This window comes from Paramormyrops kingsleyae, chromosome 7 (genome assembly GCF_048594095.1).
Source record: "Paramormyrops kingsleyae isolate MSU_618 chromosome 7, PKINGS_0.4, whole genome shotgun sequence".
Lineage (NCBI taxonomy): Eukaryota > Metazoa > Chordata > Actinopteri > Osteoglossiformes > Mormyridae > Paramormyrops > Paramormyrops kingsleyae.
The window spans coordinates 20,037,993-20,057,655 of record NC_132803.1 but is presented as its reverse complement, the minus strand read 5'-3'; the positions used below and the strand labels follow the sequence as shown (position 1 = coordinate 20,057,655).

At 39.1% G+C, this 19,663-nt stretch overlaps 1 protein-coding gene across 6 annotated transcripts; it reads right to left on the bottom strand.

The window, feature by feature from the left end:
- Positions 1 to 4,211: 4,211 nt before the first annotated feature.
- On the bottom strand, positions 4,212 to 18,809 carry npffr2a (neuropeptide FF receptor 2a). 6 transcript variants are annotated; one of them, XR_011992242.1, is made up of 7 exons: positions 11,201 to 11,334; positions 8,340 to 8,677; positions 7,127 to 7,226; positions 6,059 to 6,869; positions 4,947 to 5,015; positions 4,543 to 4,591; positions 4,212 to 4,288 (listed from the first exon to the last, which is right to left on the bottom strand). XR_011992242.1 is itself a non-coding variant. In XM_023791722.2 (7 exons), exons 2-6 carry the CDS (start codon positions 8,668 to 8,670, stop codon positions 4,974 to 4,976), a joined length of 1,116 nt encoding a protein of 371 aa, XP_023647490.1. In that variant the 5' UTR covers positions 8,671 to 8,677; positions 18,578 to 18,809; the 3' UTR covers positions 4,463 to 4,595; positions 4,947 to 4,973. The 6 variants fall into 6 exon arrangements, 4 of the variants coding, with proteins under 4 accessions (XP_023647490.1, XP_023647489.1, XP_023647488.1 ...); XR_002835757.1 differs by having other exon boundaries at positions 4,270 to 4,288; positions 4,543 to 4,595; XM_023791722.2 differs by lacking the exons at positions 4,212 to 4,288; positions 11,201 to 11,334 and adding an exon at positions 18,578 to 18,809 and having other exon boundaries at positions 4,463 to 4,595; positions 8,340 to 8,452; positions 8,621 to 8,677.
- Positions 18,810 to 19,663: the final 854 nt, after the last annotated feature.

Sequence of the window (19,663 nt, the reverse complement as noted above, 5' to 3'; positions counted from 1 at the left end):
GTTTGGAGTTCAGGAGATTGTCTTGACCAGGACCACACCCCTAAATGCATTGAAGCAACTGGCATGTGATTGGTTGATTTGATAATTGCATTAATGAGAAATTAAACAGGTGTTCCTAATAATCCTTTAGGTGAGTGTATGTATTCAGCTAGTGTAAACATGCACGATGCTATCACAGCGAATGCGAGGCTGAGGCTGAGACTGAAGCGTTACCCTTTATTTCTGCTGAGAGACGTGCCACATACTGTAACTCATCTCCTCGCGTGTACAAGTTATCTTAGGCCGGTGTTCACGGTTTGACTTCTGAGATTCAGATCGAGTTCTAGATAATTTTTTTTTCGAACTGGTTAGTTCCACTTATTTAAGAAATTAAGAAATTCTAGTTCTAATGAGTTCGAGAACTGAGGTACCACTGTATATATATATATATATTATATATATATGAGTAATAGTATAATACTATATTATTTGTGCCCCATGTTACCATCATTTTGATTATTCAAGCATTACATGCTGACCACACAACACAGCACACTGGTAAATAGATGGTTGTATGTAATAATTCAAAAATATTAACATTGCTTGACACTGATTTATTTATTTTTATTTACATAACATTGACAAACACAGAAATGCCCATTACTATCAATGTCTTAAAGGAAGTACTGTCTTATTAATCGCATTGTTAGTATTGTAGCTCTCAACTGTCATGAATTATTCAAGAGCCATTGGAACCTTTTAACCATTTAGGATCATTCCAAAAGAGGCAAAATATACCTTCATTTCAGTTTGTTTTCTTCTCTCAGGTCATAAACAACCTGCAAAAAAAGATAACATTGATCATTCCGAATTGACTCAAAACTTATTTAGCTACCTTTACACTGTTTGAAATTACATACAACACACAGCAATCCTCATACCTTAAATAAATACATATTTATTTAAAATTTTTGCTCGTCTTGCAAAACACTCGTAAATCGCAATTGGAGGTTTGACTGTATAAAGTTCCTATGGATTGCAGATCCACAGCCCTGTATTCTCTTCAATGTTATAAGTACACTTCAGCTCAAGTACTTAATAAACAGCCTTGATGGCCGCAGTGGGACCTGGCCTCTTTCGAAAAATGTCAAATGTTGTTTTGCTGAAATACCAGGACAAAGGAGGAAAACATATTATTTTGTTAGGCACCTTTATGTCCCTAGTTAACTATAGCTCATTTCAAGCACTGGGAGGCACTGGGAAGTGACCTAATCAGGTAGATTCCCCATGTATCCATTTCCAGTCCCCATTTCCTTGACAACATTGTAGGGACATGCGTTCTAATAAAACATACATAAATATGAAATAAAATCAATATCTATTAACAGTAAGCCTTAAATGAATATTTTTAGTTTAAAGAGTTTATATTTAGTCCTTTAAATCTATTACTTGCTGACAAGAAATCACCATTAGTAGTGTTGAAATCACCATTAGTAGTGTAGCCGTGCCTAATTTTTTGATAACACAGTGTTGATATTGTAAAATGAAAAGGATGGTCTTGGGTAAGTGGGGATCAAAATTTTGTCTGAATTATAAATCCTTTGTTCATGGTGATAGTTACAGTACAGGTAACGAAGGGACTCTCTGGATGTTGATGTTATTAAAGTTTGTTTTGAGAGGGAATTTTTCCATGACAGTAATTTGTTTTGATTATTTGTATAGTTCATTGTATTATACATTATTAAATAGATTTTATGCCCACAATGCTTTTTATGCCTGATTTTGGATTTCTAGCTCATCTTTATAAGCAATACTTGTTGTTATCTGTGGTATGCCATATCAGTTTAATTAGGTTGCAAGCAAGGATGCCATTTGGATTCAGTCCCATGAACTGTCAATGCAGAATTTCACTGCTGAAAAACAACTGATAAAAAATCAACACAAATGCAGTTTTGTTTACAATACAGTTTAATTTATGAACTTGTAACCTTCAAGGAAAGTATTTCTTTTATTCAGTGTGATAATGTGATCCATTTAACAAGATGTAAGGCAGAAATAGTTACATTTTAGTCATTTAAAATGAGGCGTATGAATACGTTTTGACTTTTCTCAGATTGTAAGTGAGCTTGGTTTTTCTGCTGACAAACAGTGGTATGACATAAACGCATTTTGGAACAAATTATTCTGTTAAAGCTAAAAATAGTACACAATTGTTACATTGGTTCCAAAATCTAGTTTGCTCTACCAGCCATGCCCATTTCCAAATAATTTCAGTGCATAATCACAGTTGCGCTGAGTGTTTGGTTATATCTCATTGCTCTGTCTGAGGTTTTTCTCCCTATGCAGTTTTGATATTTCTTTACATGTACAGTACTGTCTTTCACCTTCTTTGGTTGTATGATTTGGATTAGATGTTTAATGTAATATGAAATAGGAAAACCTACATTTTTATAAATATATCTGATGCTGTTCTAAGAAGCAGTGTAACTCGTTTTGTCTTTTTGTCTCCAGAACCACATCCAAGGTCGAGGAGTTGGATGTTCGGAGAAACCATTCTGCAGACCATTGTTGTACTGAACATTTTATTTTTGCGCTCGTGGCCTGGTGGCTCTCAGTAACAAGATGTTTCTGCTGACAGAACTGTCATTAATTACATTTAGAGCTATTGTGTTTACTTGGTTAAACTTGATTGCTTGATTTTGAAACAAGCTTTAATAAAAACTTGCCTTCTACGCAATGCGGTGGCATTAAGACGAAGCACAGCAAATAAGCATTCAGATCGAGGGAGTTGTGTGTCTTTCCCTTCCCTCCTCTGGACAGAATACCTAACTTATCCTAGCTATCGTCCCCGACGACGACTCTCGCTTAGCGTTTAGGTTTCTGGTTTGCTCCATATCTGGGTCCCATGTTCCTAACTGGTCCTGTCACTATTCCATAACATTGGAGGAGATGGGTGAATTGGCACAGCACATTATTATTATTATTATTATTATTATTTGTTGCACTTATTTGAGCAGGTTTCAAACTTGATCAATGTTCAACTTTTATTCCTGTCTTGCATCATATATGGTTGCCCTAATGTTTTCATACAAAATACACTTTTATGGTTAATATATCACGTTAAAGTGCCGTTAAATGTAACATCTAGTTGCATGTTATGTGCAGGCTAAGACATATTAAGTACATCTCCTTTATTGTACTCTGTTTATGCGAACAGCGGCTCAGTCACCGCCCCCACTCTTACTGATGGTTTGGACAAATACTAATCAAATGCATTTACTCCAGATATAAATGATTACTGGTTGAAAGCTTATGCCACTTAATAGATTCCCACAGAGGAATGACAAGCAGATGATTAGGGGTTTAAAAAACACAATTTGTTTCTTTTGGTTTTAATGGAAGAATTAAAACAAATAAGAATTTATAGAAGAAAGACAGAGTGTAACTTTTACGTAACAGGTCGTTTAATGTGCCTGGTATATCAGTTGAAGATTAACAAAATGGTAAGGGAAAAAGCCGGTCCTCCCTTTCAGGAACACTGAAACAAAAAACATAGATGTCCACATCCATCCATCCATCCAGTTTATTTGTCTGCAAGCCAACCGAGTGAAGTCTGCTTCACGTATGTAAAATGACAAGTTGCTCAAAAAATCAGAATCAGGCAAAAAATAAAAATAACACTTGAAAAAAATAAGCATAGCGTGCATTGCCCCTCTCTCAGGATGTGAAAATAATTGTGCAGTGGATTGAAAAAACAGCAAAAAAGAAGACCAATTTGAGAAAAAATACTGTCATTGCAGATCTTTGTTCATTTTAATCCACTGCTGCTTTAAATATTTGGCATTGTACCCTAGCCCCGGGTAATTAATCATGTGATTCATTCGACCGTCAGGTCAATCAAAGCAAATTAATTAAGAGCTCAGTCTGAACGTAATCCAGAACACAGTTTGACGAGCACGAGTGGAACACAGACCCCTGCTTCAGCCAGTACATTCATTTGACAGTGCTTCTGAAACTACAATAGCCTCACAAACAAAATCAAGGCCGACAGTAAAATAAACCCCATCAAGAGACTGATCAAATTGTTCCACGCCTCACACATCTCACTCTATTACCATCAACAGTAAGAGTAATGAGTTTAAGCACCGTTCTTTAAATATGAGTCATCGGGGCCAACAGGCCAAACATCAAAACACTGCATGACCTGAACAAGAGGGCTGTACATTTCCATTCCATGGTCAGGGTACGAGCCCCTCGAACTGTATTCACTTTTTGGTTACCCAGTGGAGTGAAGCATGCATATGAATAGCTGAAAAGCGAAAGTAACAACATGCTTCATATAATTAGTAGCAAAATAGTGAGCACTTCAAACTAATGTTTTCTTAATATTTCTTTTAAATAACATAATTATATGTCACTGAAATAAATATTGTAATATTTTTCCCAAATTTCTTCAGATTCATTAATGAAAGTGTAAACAATACTTCCCATATTTATAATAAGTACATTTTCCACCCCAAATTAATTTTAATTGGGGTTAGTCAAGCATAAAAAGTCCTATACCTGTTTCCTACTATTCAGTCATTAGGGTGAACTGGTATCATGCTTCTGTCTACCTGAAACATGAAAAAGATACAAACTTGAAATGACTTGCCAGCTGCAAACGGAAGACTAATTTTGAGTTAATGAATCAGCATATCAGATAGCCCTCCTGTCCCAACCTGTGCTCTTAAAAGAGCACAATTCTTCCTAGCTAATTCTATTTTGGTTAAAATAAAATAAAATAAAATAAAATAAAAACAGCAAGCAATCAATAAATGGATGAAACACACATATGAATCCCTACATTTTACCATCTGTGTTATAAATGGAAAAAAAATTGCCAGCTAACTTCTCCATGTTGAAGATACGGCCACCAAAAACTCAAGAAACGCCACCCCGGTGTGGGATGATGACAAGTACTGTACCTGAAAGAATCCATTAGATGGACCTCATCACTGTTGGGTATGACTGTCAGGCTGCCTGGGGGTATATATCTGAACATGGAAGGGAACAAAATCAGTGCAGTCAGTTCAGTATATCTCATTAAGAACCTCTGAAGTCCTCTGGGATGGAATGACGAGGTTATATGAATCATATAAAAACATTTTTAAACACAAGCTTCGATGTCATTGCAGGGACAGTTATTGCTGGGAGTGCTTGAGACAATTCAGGCTGCTGGTAAAATTAAACGCCATAGTACAATGTAGCCATAGTACAATGTAGCCATAGTACAATGTAGCCATAGTTCAATGTAGCCATAGTACAATGTAGCCATAGTACAATGTAGCCATAGTACAATGTAGCCATAGTACAATGTAGCCGTACCACCTGCAGTTAGGATTAGGTACTCAATCTAAAACTAAGCAGGTTTGGGCCTGGCTAGTATTTGGATGGGAGGCTAATGAAGAAAGCTGGGTTGCTGCTGAAAGAGGCATTGGAGTAAACAACAGGTTAGCCCATCCTGTAGTCAGTGTGGATCCCAATGCAGTGATGGGACACTGTACTGTAGCAATGGCACTGTCCTTCCAATAAAAGATCCCTGGGCATTGGTGACACTCTGGCCTCCTACAGTAATCATCCCCTATAACTAATTAGTAAATCCTCTCCCTGTCCCTTCACCACATTAGCTACTGTGTGGTGAATGGCTGCTGTCACATCATCCAGGTGTGGGCTGGTTTGGTGCTTTTGGTGTCTTGAAAATTGCTATATATACATACATAGTATAGGGAACTTAAGTTTTATCATCACTCAAATCAAAAGCAACATTGCCTGGGTCAGATTAATTAGTCATTTTTTAAACTTGCAGTTGTTTTACTTTTTTATTTGCATGCTAGTGGCATAATTTCAACTCGTAGCCTGAGAAGAGGGTAACTTGTCATAACTGTACATATGCAAAGAAAACGTGGTAGTTGGTAATAATAATATTTTTAAATAATAAAACCACCTTTAGATGAAATGCTTTTTAATAAGACAATTGAATATGAAAAATCATTACTTTAAATATGTGTGAAGTACCACACACCGTGAGGCAATATACCTTTTCAAGGTCCTCCATTATAAGGTCTTGGTCGTTCAGGTTGGAGCTTACTGTGGAGCGGTTGTTCTCTTCGCAGTTCACGCTGAGAGGAGCGAGCCCTTTGGACACATGCAGGTTGGCGGGAAGAACGGAATTTGTGTGGACCCTGTGCGAGTAGGTCTGTTTGCGGCCCACGCTTGCCGAGCACAGCTGTAACTTGAAAGCGGCCTGGAATCCCCTTCGGAAATTCTCATTGAAGAAGCCATAGATGACGGGGTTGATGCTGCTGTTGAAGAAAGCGAGCCAGTGTGCAAATGGATAGATGTAGATGTTTATCACTCTGTACTGGTACTCGGTCAGGCTGGCATAATCACTCAGCATCATTACAGTCCAGAGGGGAAGCCAGGCCACGATGAAAAGCAAGGCTACAGTGAGCAACATCTTGATGACTCTTCTCTTCTTCTTTGAGACTATCTGTCGGTTTTCATGACCACAACTTCCTTCTGCAGGCATGCCCGTTTTAAACAAGGTAACACCAATCCAAGCATACATAATCACGATCAGAATCAACGGTGCCAGGTAAATGCTGGTAAAGAGGACAGTGGTGTAAATCTTTCTTCCCTGATTGGGCCAGTTTTCCCTGCACCAATAGAAAGGGCTTGTCTCGTTGCCATTGCCTAGAAGAACACGCACATTCTGTTCCTTGGTGACTTGCAGCATGACACCAGATGGGCACATAATGGAAAGAGCAAGAAGCCATATAATCACAATTATTAGTGTTGATGTTGATATTGTCAGTTTTTGCTTGAAAGGGTAAACAATGCATCGGAACCTAAAATGGGGAAAAGTACATTTCACTGTATGACCAAAGCAATACAAAATAATTTGATATAACACTTCCTTTTACCTTAAGTTAAAATATGTTCTACTGCATAAGGTTCAACGTTTTTATATATGCATTTCTTTAACAGTTTCTATTAATTTTCTAAGAAATTAGAAGTGCCAAATATGGTACTTAGAATGTGGGCACTTTATTAAAAAATGACACAAAAACATTGTTTTACGTTTATTCATATAAAATGATTTGACCTGTCAACCGCAATGGCGACCAGTGTAAACACTGAAGCTGACACCGATATTCCTTGGACCATTCCACTCATTTTGCACACCAGACTTCCAAATGGCCAGCCTGTCAAAGAGATAGCAGACTGTCTTAATTATATTTCAGCAGAAAATGGGGATCATAATATTCTTCTTCTTCTCTTATTATTATTATTATCAATATTACTAATAAACACTATCAGTATAATCGCAATATTTAAAAAAAATATTGTTGTGCAGGAAATGAGGGCCTTGGTGGTCCGACCTCCAGGGAAATTTCCTGAACTTCTGATGGCCAGTCTGTGCTTGCATTCATGCATCCATCCGACCGTATCCGAGCCAGCATAAGGCACCAGGCTTGGATACACCCTGGATGGAATGCCAGTTCATCACAGGGCACATACTGTACATGCAATATGAGTAATTTAGAGCCTAAATACATGTCTTTGGACTACAGCGGGAAAGCAGAGCAGCAGAACACCTAGAGGAAACCGGCCTAACACAGGGAGAAAGCCCTGAAGGGTGTGATGTAACAATGCTGCCCGCCAGGCCTCTCACTATTCAGCTATGCTAAAATATTACAAAATCACTATAATCATATGCCTGTGGATGTATTCAGTATATATTTAACATTCTCAGTGAAGAGTGTTATTAAACTCTCAAATATGAAGGTAGTATCCTTAGGGCATCAGCTACAGGGTCTCGTGTACCTTAAAACTTCTGTTTGTTTTATGGTAATTGCCTTGTCTTTCAGGCAAGACAACCCATATAGATTATATCTATTCATCCATCTTCCAACTGTATAACTGGAGCAGGGTTTCTGGGACTTAGATTAGCATATTATCTAGAGATCAGGATCTTGCAATGAGTGACATAATATGCAAGATCAATATCAGATATTAATTTAAATTATTTTAATATTTTATGGAGTAATTCAGGTCATGTCAAACAACTTTAACCACTCAGTCATAAATTTTGTTCATTAATCATTTTTAAAATCCCATTTTAGCTTCTTTTATCCCAAATTCACAATTTTCAAATCTGAAAGCAGACATACTATTTAAATGGTAAAGGTTAAAAGTACAGAGATCCCAACTGCTTATGGTGCCATTGTCAAAGTTAATTAGCTACCCAGATACTCATCTGTGCACAATTTCTCTCCCTATCCTGTGCCGTGCTGTGTATGGACCATGGTACTCACCCGTGATGATATTATCCACAAGTGTTGTTGGCATGCAAAAGATTCCCACAAGGAGATCGCTGATGGCCAGATTCAGGATGAAAACGTTGGTGACTGTGCGCATATTTCTGCTCCTTAAGACGATGTAACATACCACCCCGTTGCCAACCATGCAGACCAGGAAGATGAGCAGGTAGGAGATGATGAAGACAGCCACCACAGGCGGCTCATGGAGGTAATATACCACATATGTGATGTTCTGCTGAGGGTAGCTATATTCCTGAGAGCTATTGGGAAAATACCAATATTGACTTTCCCCCAGTGTAATGTTTGGATCCAATCTTTGGTTCATGATGAATCTAAAAAACAGAAGCACAAAAATAACATTGTGTTCGATTAGAATTGACAGTTATTATTGTCTTCTGCATACTGGAGAGAGTCACAGATGGTGCAGGATACTGTATAGGAGAGGGCATAAGGCTGGGGTACACTCTGATAGGGATGCCAGTCCATCACAGGGCATAAGGCTGGGGTACACTCTGATAGGGATGCCAGCCCATCACAGGGCATAAGGCTGGGGTACACTCTGATAGGGATGCCAGTCCATCACAGGGCATAAGGCTGGGGTACACCCTGATAGGGATGCCAGTCCATCACAGGGCATAAGGCTGGGGTACACCCTGATAGGGATGCCAGTCCATCACAGGGCATAAGGCTGGGGTACACTCTGATAGGGATGCCAGTCCATCACAGGGCATAAGGCTGGGGTACACCCTGATAGGGATGCCAGTCCATCACAGGGCATAAGGCTGGGGTACACCCTGATAGGGATGCCAGTCCATCACAGGGCATAAGGCTGGGGTACACCCTGATAGGGATGTCAGTCCATCACAGGGCATAAGGCTGGGGTACACCCTGATAGGGATGCCAGTCCATTACGAGACACACACAGGATAATTCAGAGACATCAGAGTAACTGTATGCCTCAGAACATCAGGAGGAAACCCAGACAATGCAGTGAGAACATGCAAAATCCACACACAAAGACCAGAGGTGGAATTCTGGTCCCAACACTAGATTTATGAGGCAACAGTGGTAAAACATTTCTTTTGGCCTGGGGTAAGTTTGGAAGTTAAGCAGTACTGTAAGGTGTGTCATACGTGTCAACTAGTAGTTGTGCCTGTCCCGTTATGTCCCATTCCCATAACCGGGGAACCATTTGAACATGTGATAATCGATTGTGTGGAGCTCCTACCAAAAACTCACTTGGGGAATTCTTATCTATTTATGCTCATGTGTGCCGCTTCTTGCTTCCCCGAGGCTATTCATATCCGTAGCTTGAGGACAACAATAATAATAAAAGCCCTTATTAGTTTTTTTTTTACTACTTTCGGGCTACCCAAGTATGTGCAGTCAGACCAGGGTGCGAACTTCACTTCAAAATTGTTTGCCCATGTCATCTGTGAGCTGAACATTCAGCAAACTGTGTCCAGCGCTTATCAGAGTCAAGGAGCCCTGGAGTCATTTCATCAATCTTTTAAAAATATGGTGCCCACCTTCTGCTTCAAACCTGGGAAAGAGTGGGGCGTCTCCCTCCCTCCCTCCCTTTGCAATTAGAGATGTTTTACAAGAGTTCACAGGTTTCAGTCCAGTGGAGTTTTATTGGACACTCTCTGTGAGGACCCTTAAAAATATTACAAGAGCAATGGTTGTCTCCGACCATGCCTCCTCAGTCTACAGAGAAACGAAGCTATGTGGGCTCACTCTGAGAGTGGCTAACAGCACCTGTGAACTCGCTAAATGCTCGTTAAGTACCTCCCAAGTCGTGATGAAGAAAGACTTTGATAAGAAGACAAAAGAACAGGCTTTTCAGACCGGTGATTGGGTATTCGTTATTCTCCATTTGTCCGGATTCTCTGGACTGTATGTCGTGCAAGAGAAACTGAGCCCCATGGATTATGTAGTACAGACCCCAAATCACAGAAGGAAGACTGGCATGTATCATACAGTATAAATATGTTGAAGCCCGATATGGATCAGTCTGTCGCTAATCCTTCGACAGTTTCTCCCACCTCAGCCCCCATTAAGCAACATCCCTATCAGGTGAGTCCACGCAAATGCACATTATTTTAAAAGGAAACCGCATATTTACCCAAGCACATGCTGGCTGTTCCGAGGTGTAGCCTGTGGAGTTCACCGCGTTTGCTTGTACCAAAGCCAGATGGCACTAATCGATTCTGCACGCTTTTCTTCTCCCTAGGACTGAGGACTGTGTTGATCGCATCGAATCTGCTGCATTTGTCACTAAACTGGACCTTTTGAAAGGTTACTGGCAAGTACCCCTGATTCAATCCAATTCAATTTTATTTATATAGCGCTGTTCACAACAGTCATTGTCACAAAGCACTTTTAACCGGCCAGATGCCCTGTGCGTCCGAAGCATCCGCCTTTGTCACACCCGACACCTTCTTCCAGTACACCGTGATGCCCTTTTGGCTGCGTGACGCACCAGCTACCTTCCAGCACTCAATGCACGAGGTATTAGGGGGTGTGCAGAACTGTGAAATGTACATCGACGATGTGGTGCTTTACTCCAGTACATGAGAAGAGCACATGGAGACATTAGGATAGGTGTTCCTATGCCCACAACAGGCTTCCCTGGTGCTTAACCTGGAGAAATTTGGTGAATTTGATCAGGGTACTATTATGCACCTTGGAAAATTAGTAAGTCAGGGAACGGTCAGACCCCTAAATGGCAAAGCGCAGGCTATTGAGTCTTTTCCTGTGCCCAAGACAAAAAGTAAGCTCAGGAGTTTTTGGGGAATGGCGGGGTACTATCAAAGCTTTCACAAGAACTTTCCTGATGTTGTTCTGCCCCTCACCTGTTTGCTTGGGTAAAATACCCCATTTGTGTGGTCTCCCTCTTGCTAATCTGCTTTTGCCTCTGTTAAAGCGTTGCTCAGCAGTTCACCGGTGTTAGCTGCTCCTTGGTTTGAAAAACCATTGAAATTAGAAGTGGATGCCAGTAGCTCTGGAATGGGAAAAACAGTTGACAGTATGTAACAATGGTGGTAAAACAGAAGACCATTGAAAGAAGCCAGCTTTTCAAGCAAGATCAAGTCACAAGCATCTGGAAACTGAAACTGTATTCGCTTACAGCTAACAGCCATAGGTGCTGAGCGCCTGCCTTACGGCCCGTATCCTGCTAGAGGAAACAAAATAGTCTTGGAAAGCAACTAAAAGTAAGTGTAACTCACACTGGCCTCAGCTAAGAGCACTGACCCAACAGCCTATTGGTATGAGCTATCAACCCTATCTATAAGCATTGTACTGGCGTTAAGCAAACAATACCAAGGTGGATAAAATGAAATGCACACCTGATTAGTTAAAGTCAGCCCTCTAACAGGCTGGGTTGTGCTATTGCAGTATATTTACAGACCAAGTGCAATGTATAAGAAGAACTTTATATCCATCCAGGACTACCTCTAGGCCTAGGCGAAGCTTTGCTTGGGAGGCCCCCACTACCAAGAAAATTGATGATTATTCCACATCCTCCACAACTCAAGGTAATTTGAGGGCCCTAGGCAACTGTCAGTTCTGCCTATAGCTAGAGTCATCTGTATCCATCATTGTAATTTTGCAATAAAACAAATATACAGATAGCTTCTTGTGATTCAGTGATAGTTCACAAAACTATTCAGTTACTAATAATGCAAACAAAGCATCTATTCACTTAACCCATCAGAGTACTCAACTGGAAGCTGTTCAATTTCTATATATTCATACTGTAAAAATATATGTAAAATGTCTACATTTGCACCGATCAGCTATAATATTAAAACCACTGAGAGGTGAAGTGAATAACATTGATTATCTCTTTACAATGGCACCTGATAAGGGTGCTGATATATATTAGGCAAGAGAAGAGTCAGTTCTTGATATTGATGAGCAAGAGAAATGGACAAGCGTAAGGATCTGAGCGACTTTGACAAGGGCCAAATTGTGATGGCTAGACGACTGGGGCAGAGCATCTCCAAAATGGTAAGTATTGTGGGGTGTTCCTGGTATGCAGTGGTTAGTACCTACCAAAAGTGGTCCAAAGAAGGTTAACCAATAAACTAGAATTGGGGTCATGGGTGCCCAAGGCTCATTGATAGTATGGGGAGTAAAGGCTAGCCTGTCTGGTGTCATCCCATAGGAGAGTTCATGTAGCACAAATTCCTGAAAAAGTTAATGCTGAAGTGTGTCAGAATACACACTACATTGCTGCTTGCTGTGTAAGGGGCTGTGTTGCCGCAAACTGGTCAGAGTGCACATACTGACCCCCCAAACGCGCCTACAATGAGCACATGAACATCTGAACTAAACCATGGAGCAAAGGAAGAAGGTGGTCTGGACTGATGAGTCACATTTTCTGTTACATCATGTGGATGGCTGCGAATGTGTGTCGTCATTCACCTGGGGAAGAGATGGCACCAGGATGCACTACGGGAAGAAGGCAAGCCGGGGCAGGCTGTGTGATGCTCTGGACAATGTTCTGCTGGGAAACCTTAGGTCCTGGTATTCATTACTTTGACACATACCACCTACCTAAACATTACTGCAGACCAAACACACTACCTAAATGCAGTGGTATTCCCCAAGTCAGCTGGATGATGCACCCTGCAAAACTGCAAGAATGTGCTGGACAAAGTCCAGTTACCACGGAGGCCCCACCTCTCAACTTACAGGACTAAAAGGATCTCCTGCTAAAGTCTTGGTGCCAGACACCACAGGACACCTTCAGAGGTCTTGTGGAATTCATGTCTTGATAGCTGTTTTGGTGGCACAATGGGGGCCTGCACAATGGTAGGCAGGTGGTTTTCATGGCTAATTGGTTTATACATTAGCAATACCATTGCTACCTATATGCTGAATATAATCAGTCCATCTGTAATCTGTTCAACAAGGATAACACTGGTTTAAAACAAGCTGTACTAAGATATTGTTTTTATTGCCTTCCTCTAAAATGCCTACAATGATAGAAAATGCACGCTACTTGATGGAATCGGTCAGCTCAATCAAAAGTTTGACCCACACTCCCCATTCAGAAAACACTCCAAATGTGCTGAATTAACTGCCAGTTTTTGGGATATTCTGTGAGACAATGGAATTTGAACACAGAGGGTTTATTTCCAGTGTTGAGGTAGCAGATGTGGAATTGTGATCCTCGTATGATTAGAACCACAAATCCCATCGTTAGAAAGACAGCGTCCAGTATGTCTTACCTTACTTTGTCTTACATAAACATATCACATCTATGTTTTTTTACTGTCTATGTATTTGCATGTTTAAATGGACCATGACAAAATGTGAAGATGCCCCTACTCTATGGAGTCATCAACTGGTAGATTTAGTGCAATATACTCTATCCATGCAGCCAGTGATTTCCTAACCACAGCAAGGTCCCAGAGGTGCTTTCTCTATCCCAGATAGCACAGAGAACAAAGCAGGGGTACTGGCCTACTCTTCGTGTGATGCCAGTCCATCTCAGGGCTAACACACTGTGGATACTCAGTGAGGCCAGTTCTCCTAACTGCATGCCTTTGGACTGTGACAGGAAATCGGAGTCCCCTGAGGACACTTGCATAATATGAAGAAGACATGCAAACATATAAAATACTGCTATTTAAAATACCTTTCCTCGGCATTAAAACCTAGAAGTAACTTAGATGAATATTTGTTAGAGATCTGCATCCCCATACTCCCCCTTGAAAAGTTTCCTGGTATAACTTGCATGAAACGATACACACAGAAAAGAGAACACACCTGTTATACCGAGAGATCCTGTTTTTTGATATAATTCAGGTTTAAGTATGTAGTAAAAACCTACTTATTTTAGCTTGGGATGTAGCTAAATCTCCCAAGGGAAAAAGGGATCCGGACCACAGAGCAATTCATGAGTAAACCAGTGAGTGATACCACTGCGATACTGCTACCTTATTTTGATCACCCCTACTTCCATTATTACTGCTGGCTGTCTAAGGGTCTGTAACAGTACACAAAAATTACGGTTCAGTACGTACCTCAGTTTTGAAGTCACGTTTCGGTATGTTTTTCGTACAGCAGAGGTAAAAGAAACAAAACATAAATTGCTTCTTTTTTTAAATACAACGTCTCTGTCAATACTGCTGTAACCTACTAATAAAAAACTAAAATGTACTTAAAAGTAAATCAAAATAAATATTCTCTCATGTAAATAAAAATTTAATAAATATCCATTAAAGTGCACATTTGGAAAATTAACTGCACCTGATCTGTACTGTATTCACATTAGCAGCTTCCAAATATTGTCTAAAAAATACAAAATATAACATAATAAATATTCGTTATGGTACAGCATTAAAAAAAATACCCATGCTGTACATGTATTTATATTAACAATTTCCCGATTCACATTAGGATGTAAACACGCATGTGTAATGGTGCGGCTTCATCCACCCCTTTCTGAATGTTGCTTGGGGGAAAAACAACAAACACAAAAAGGTTCCACATTTGCTGCATTTGTTCGGTACATTTACCAAAAATTACGGTAGGCCTACATCAGCAACACATACGGCATACTGTATATTCAGAAGAACACCGGAATGCATCAAAGCATACTGTTGACTAACACCTTTACTACGTACCGGGCACCTGAATTACGAACAATTACTTCTCTTCTACGCCTTTCCTGGCATAGCTGAAAATAGAATATTTTTTTGTCAAATCCAGACTACCCTTCAACCTATAGCTATACTCCATAGAAATAGTACTGTGATAAAAAGCAAAAACACCATTTCTGATCACCCATGCTTGGTGAACATCATTGATGTTTGGTATGAAGTTCATAAATATGTAGATCAGTCAAATAAATTACCTTCACTCCAATTTAGGGAAATTAAAATTCAAACCATTTAGAAATGGAATTCAAAACATGCATTAAAAAGGATTACAAAAAAAATCACAATGTATATAAAGATAACATATTGATGTCCTTCACAGAGTTAAAAATCAACAAAGTATAACATTCCAAAAAAAATCTATACATTGTAAAATACTTACAGCTCAGAAGTTAGGCTACATCCCTCCTGTACGGAAGAGGATTAGGGCCACGTAAAATACATTTCAGAGAATTCTGAGAAAAAAGTCAGAACTCTGAGAAAAATGTCAGAACTCTGACAAAAAGAATTCTGACATTTTTCTCAGAGTTCTGACATTTTTCTCAGCATTCTTACTATCTAGTTCTAGAGAATCCTCAGAATATAAACTTAGCTCATAGACAAAGTACCTTCAAACTGATATCCCATCTGAGGTATGGCAAGGCATGTATACATTCCCATAAACAAACTTAACAGCCAACTGAAGTTATTACAATATAATTAGATCATGAGAATGCTTATTACAAGGCTATAGGTTTGGTTTCAACACTGGTAGGAACCAAATCAGCCCCGAACCCCGTCCCCCTAAACACACAACATACTTTTACAAAATTACTTACTCCCTTGGTACATTACTCCAGTTAGATTAAATATATCAAATGAAAATATCTCTGATACATGTAGTAAATGGTAAGTCTCAAAAGGTACACTTTTGTACTGTATGTGACTGCTCAAAAGTGAATTCTGGAAGGACTTCTCTCAAATAAAATTCCAAATGGATTCCATAAACCTACCTTTGAATCCTAAAATCATTGTTTTGGGTATATTTATGAATAACATTATTACCAGAAATAACACACGTTAATTAATGTATGTATTGTTGACGCTAAACGTCTTTTAGCTTTGTTCTGGAAAGGAACAGAGAAATCATCAACAGAGATCAACAGAGAAATCATCAGTGGTTGAAGAATATGTCACTATACTTATCAATGGATCAACAAATCATATGCATAACTAAAGGAATCACACTCTAAATTCCAAGAAATATGGGGTCCCATCTTGTATTTCACATAGAGACATTAAAGACGTGTTGGAAAATGAGATAACCTGAGTTAGCCTGTAGCTATGAAGCTGCAATCTTACTTTGTCTTTGCATTAGAATTGTGTTTATCTGTTTGTGTGCCTATATTTTCTCCCTTTCTTGTTAAATCGTTCTGTATCTTAACTATGGTTATGTTTGCTGAACATTTAAAATTAAAAACAATGTTTTACAAAAAACAGGACACCCAAACGTGCACAGAAATACGTATTCTATAGAAAAGATGAGTGCTAAAAATCTGGATGTCAGGGTCGGTTCCTGTCTGTCTCTGTTTTATGTGTCTCGTCTCCATTGCTGGCTGTCCTGTTCCCTTCTGTCGTTTAGCCCTTAGTCCTTAGTATGTATGTTTGCTCCCCCAAGCTGCCATGTAGCTGAATAAGCTAAGCGGTTGTCCACTGTTCCCCACTCCCCCTTTGTTTATTTATTATTGTTTTATCCTTAGTTTGATATTGCTTATCCCTGTGTTTAATTTGTCTTGTATATGGTTATCTGCCCCTGCTTGCCTTTGTTTATTTCCGCAGTTGGTCATTGTTAGATGTTACTCTGTGTGTTCGGGTTATGGTGTGCAGTTGTATGTTAGAGTTCAGAAGTGTTTATTACGGTTTATTAATTTGCTATTTTGCCTAATCTTGTTCCCTGTGTTTTCTTCGTCCTCTAGGTGTGTTTATTCTATGATTTAGTTTATTCCCAGTTGTTTCCCGTTTTTCCGATCCTTCGTGATCCTTTAAGTTTTGTAGTGTGTTTTATTCTGTAATAAACCCCTTGTGTCCTCGAAGCTGCCAGCGGATCGACATTCTTTTCCTGCCTGTGCCATGCTGCTCTGCAACACCTTCATAAGCAAAACCTGCTGTACTGTATATACAGTACATGCCAAAATCTAAAACATATTAGTTCTTAGATAAAATATAATTACTTAATTATAATGGAGATGATCAATCATAAAGCTTTTTAAACCTCATAAAATAATTTGTACTGATTGAGCAGGGAATGACAAACATTGCTACCCTCTACAGGTAGGGGAGACTGGGCCTGGTTGGCCGTAGGGGTTGGTTGACACAGCAATAATTTCCAAGCGAGTAGAGAGAGGTTTCGCACAAATCCAACATTATAGGATGTGAGCACATTAGCTACATTCATCCACCCTGTCAAGAGATTGGAAAGCTGCACACTGCTAAGGTGTCGATCCCTTAAAAAATGACCTAATAGGAAATGTCTAATTTTGTATGTATCTGTGTGAGATACTGAAAACAAATCAATTGCACCAAATAGAGATGTGGATTAGCTGTATTCTGTGCTAAGATTTGAAAGCCTGCAATAAGTCATGCCACCTTGGTATTGTGAAGCGCATAAAGAGTGTAGAAGGGTAGGCTGGCACATAATATTGTGTATTTTAATAGAATTTTCTGTTCGATAAATAAAAACAGTTGTTTAATTGAAGAATGTATTTGGAGAAACAATGCCCTGTTTGAAATATTAAGTGACCCATATTTTATTGTTTTATTACTGTTCTCTAGACAATGTTTAAATTGATTTGATATTGTAGTTTTACAGTTTCTGAAGCATTATTTCACTGACACTGGATATTCGGTTTTACTCTAGATTAAAGCAAAAGTTACGTTATTTTTGTATGATGCTAGATTCTTACAAAATTCATGGAATATTAATGCTGTGCCAACCAACCCCATAATGTGAGTCAATGCCACAAGTGCACAACATGTGTAACTGTTTTCTGTAATGTAATCGGTGTAATTTTTAGCTGAGATCTAAAGAATTAATTTGCCGGTAGATAGGTTATCATAAGGTAATACATGTCTGCGATATACAGCGCTGAATGAAAACTGTGCTAACCAGCCAGTTATCTTTAGCAGAATCTCTTCTAATATGGCATGTGGCATATCTAAGCAAAAGCCGAATTAACAAATCTGGAAAAGGAAACCACTCGGGTTTTGGTAACGAATGATATTATATGCGAACGACTGTTTGGAAACAAAATAATTAACAGAGTAAAGCGGAATTGGAAGAACGGCAGATTGCAAACATCAGGGGATTTTGGCTACAACGCAGAAATAACCGTATAGCAACTCCAATGAAATGTAACAGGTCGTATTTTCTTAAGACTCTCCCACAATGACACACAATAAGTCTGCATTTCTGTATTTCCTGTAACGTGTATTATTTAATCATCAAGCACGATATCCGCCAACTTAAAAAGAATATGTTTTTATCAATCTGTTCTGAAAAAGATTAATTTTAAAACTTACCTCTATTAAGCACAGCCACAAATGTATTCGACTTGTTTTTGGAAAAGACAATGATTACCTTTCCTTAAGGTGAAAATGAATACAAAAATGAAGGGAGAAGTGTCTCAAAAAAGATGTATTTCAGTTTTCTGAAGATGCACAGAAGAGGACGCCCGTGCTGCCGTATCAATTCAACTTACAAAATGTAAATCATTCTCTGTGCGTGGCATCTGCGCGTTTCCCCACATGTTAAGGGAACTGCAGTCACTAAATGATGTTTCGGCTGGCTGGTGCTGGGTAGTGATGAATTCAGCCGTCACTGTAAGGGGATGGGCTTCACCTCAGTCAAAGTTAAAGCCAGTGGTGCCTGAAAACTCAAGCGGAATGCATGTTACATGCTCTGTCATACATGCATGGCAATGGGGCTCCGAGCCTGTATTTGCGCAAAAAGCTTTGTTACTTACCCAATAAACTTTAAATTTATAGCTGATTATACCGAAGGAACAAGTCACACAAGAAACACAATACTTAAAAATAAACTGTGGCTGTAGCCTAATTACAATTTGTATATTCAAAACGTGTGATTAATGATGTAAGCACGAAACAGCCTTTAGTTAAGTTAAAATTTGAAACAAGGGAGTAGGTTTGGGTACGGACGGTAGGGACATCATCCCTACCAATATTGCTGGAGTATCTTGTGTTTACGGGGGTGAATTGGTCCTATACCAATGTTGAAACCAAACCTACGCCCTTGAATTGAAACATAACTATTTAATATCCAGTAATGATTTAACTTTAATCGCATGAGTTACTAAATAAAAATTAACCTTCACAATAGATACTGTCCCTGTGCTGTTACCTCTGTGTGATGTAGCCTTTTTTATATAAAATAAAAAATAGAAAAACGTTTTTACGACGACTGGATATTCCCAGGACAATATTAAAACAACAGCACATACTGTAATTATAATGTATTTACTAAGACTATTCTTAAATTTACATTTATTTACTTATCAGACAGACACTGATGTCACAAACTCGGGGGTTCTTGTCATGGACTCGGGGCATGGTACAGGCAGGAAAAAATGGAGGTGACAATCCAATTAC

Coding starts and splice junctions, on each gene's coding strand:
- npffr2a (XM_023791720.1), bottom strand. CDS start 11,226: ATGGGGTATTTTACCCAAGCAAACAG. Junction 8,678..11,200: donor TATTTTACCCAAGCAAACAG/GTGAGGGGCAGA, acceptor TCTGTTTTTTAG/ATTCATCATGAACCAAAGAT. Junction 6,870..7,126: donor GTCGCCATTGCGGTTGACAG/GTCAAATCATTT, acceptor TCCCCATTTTAG/GTTCCGATGCATTGTTTACC.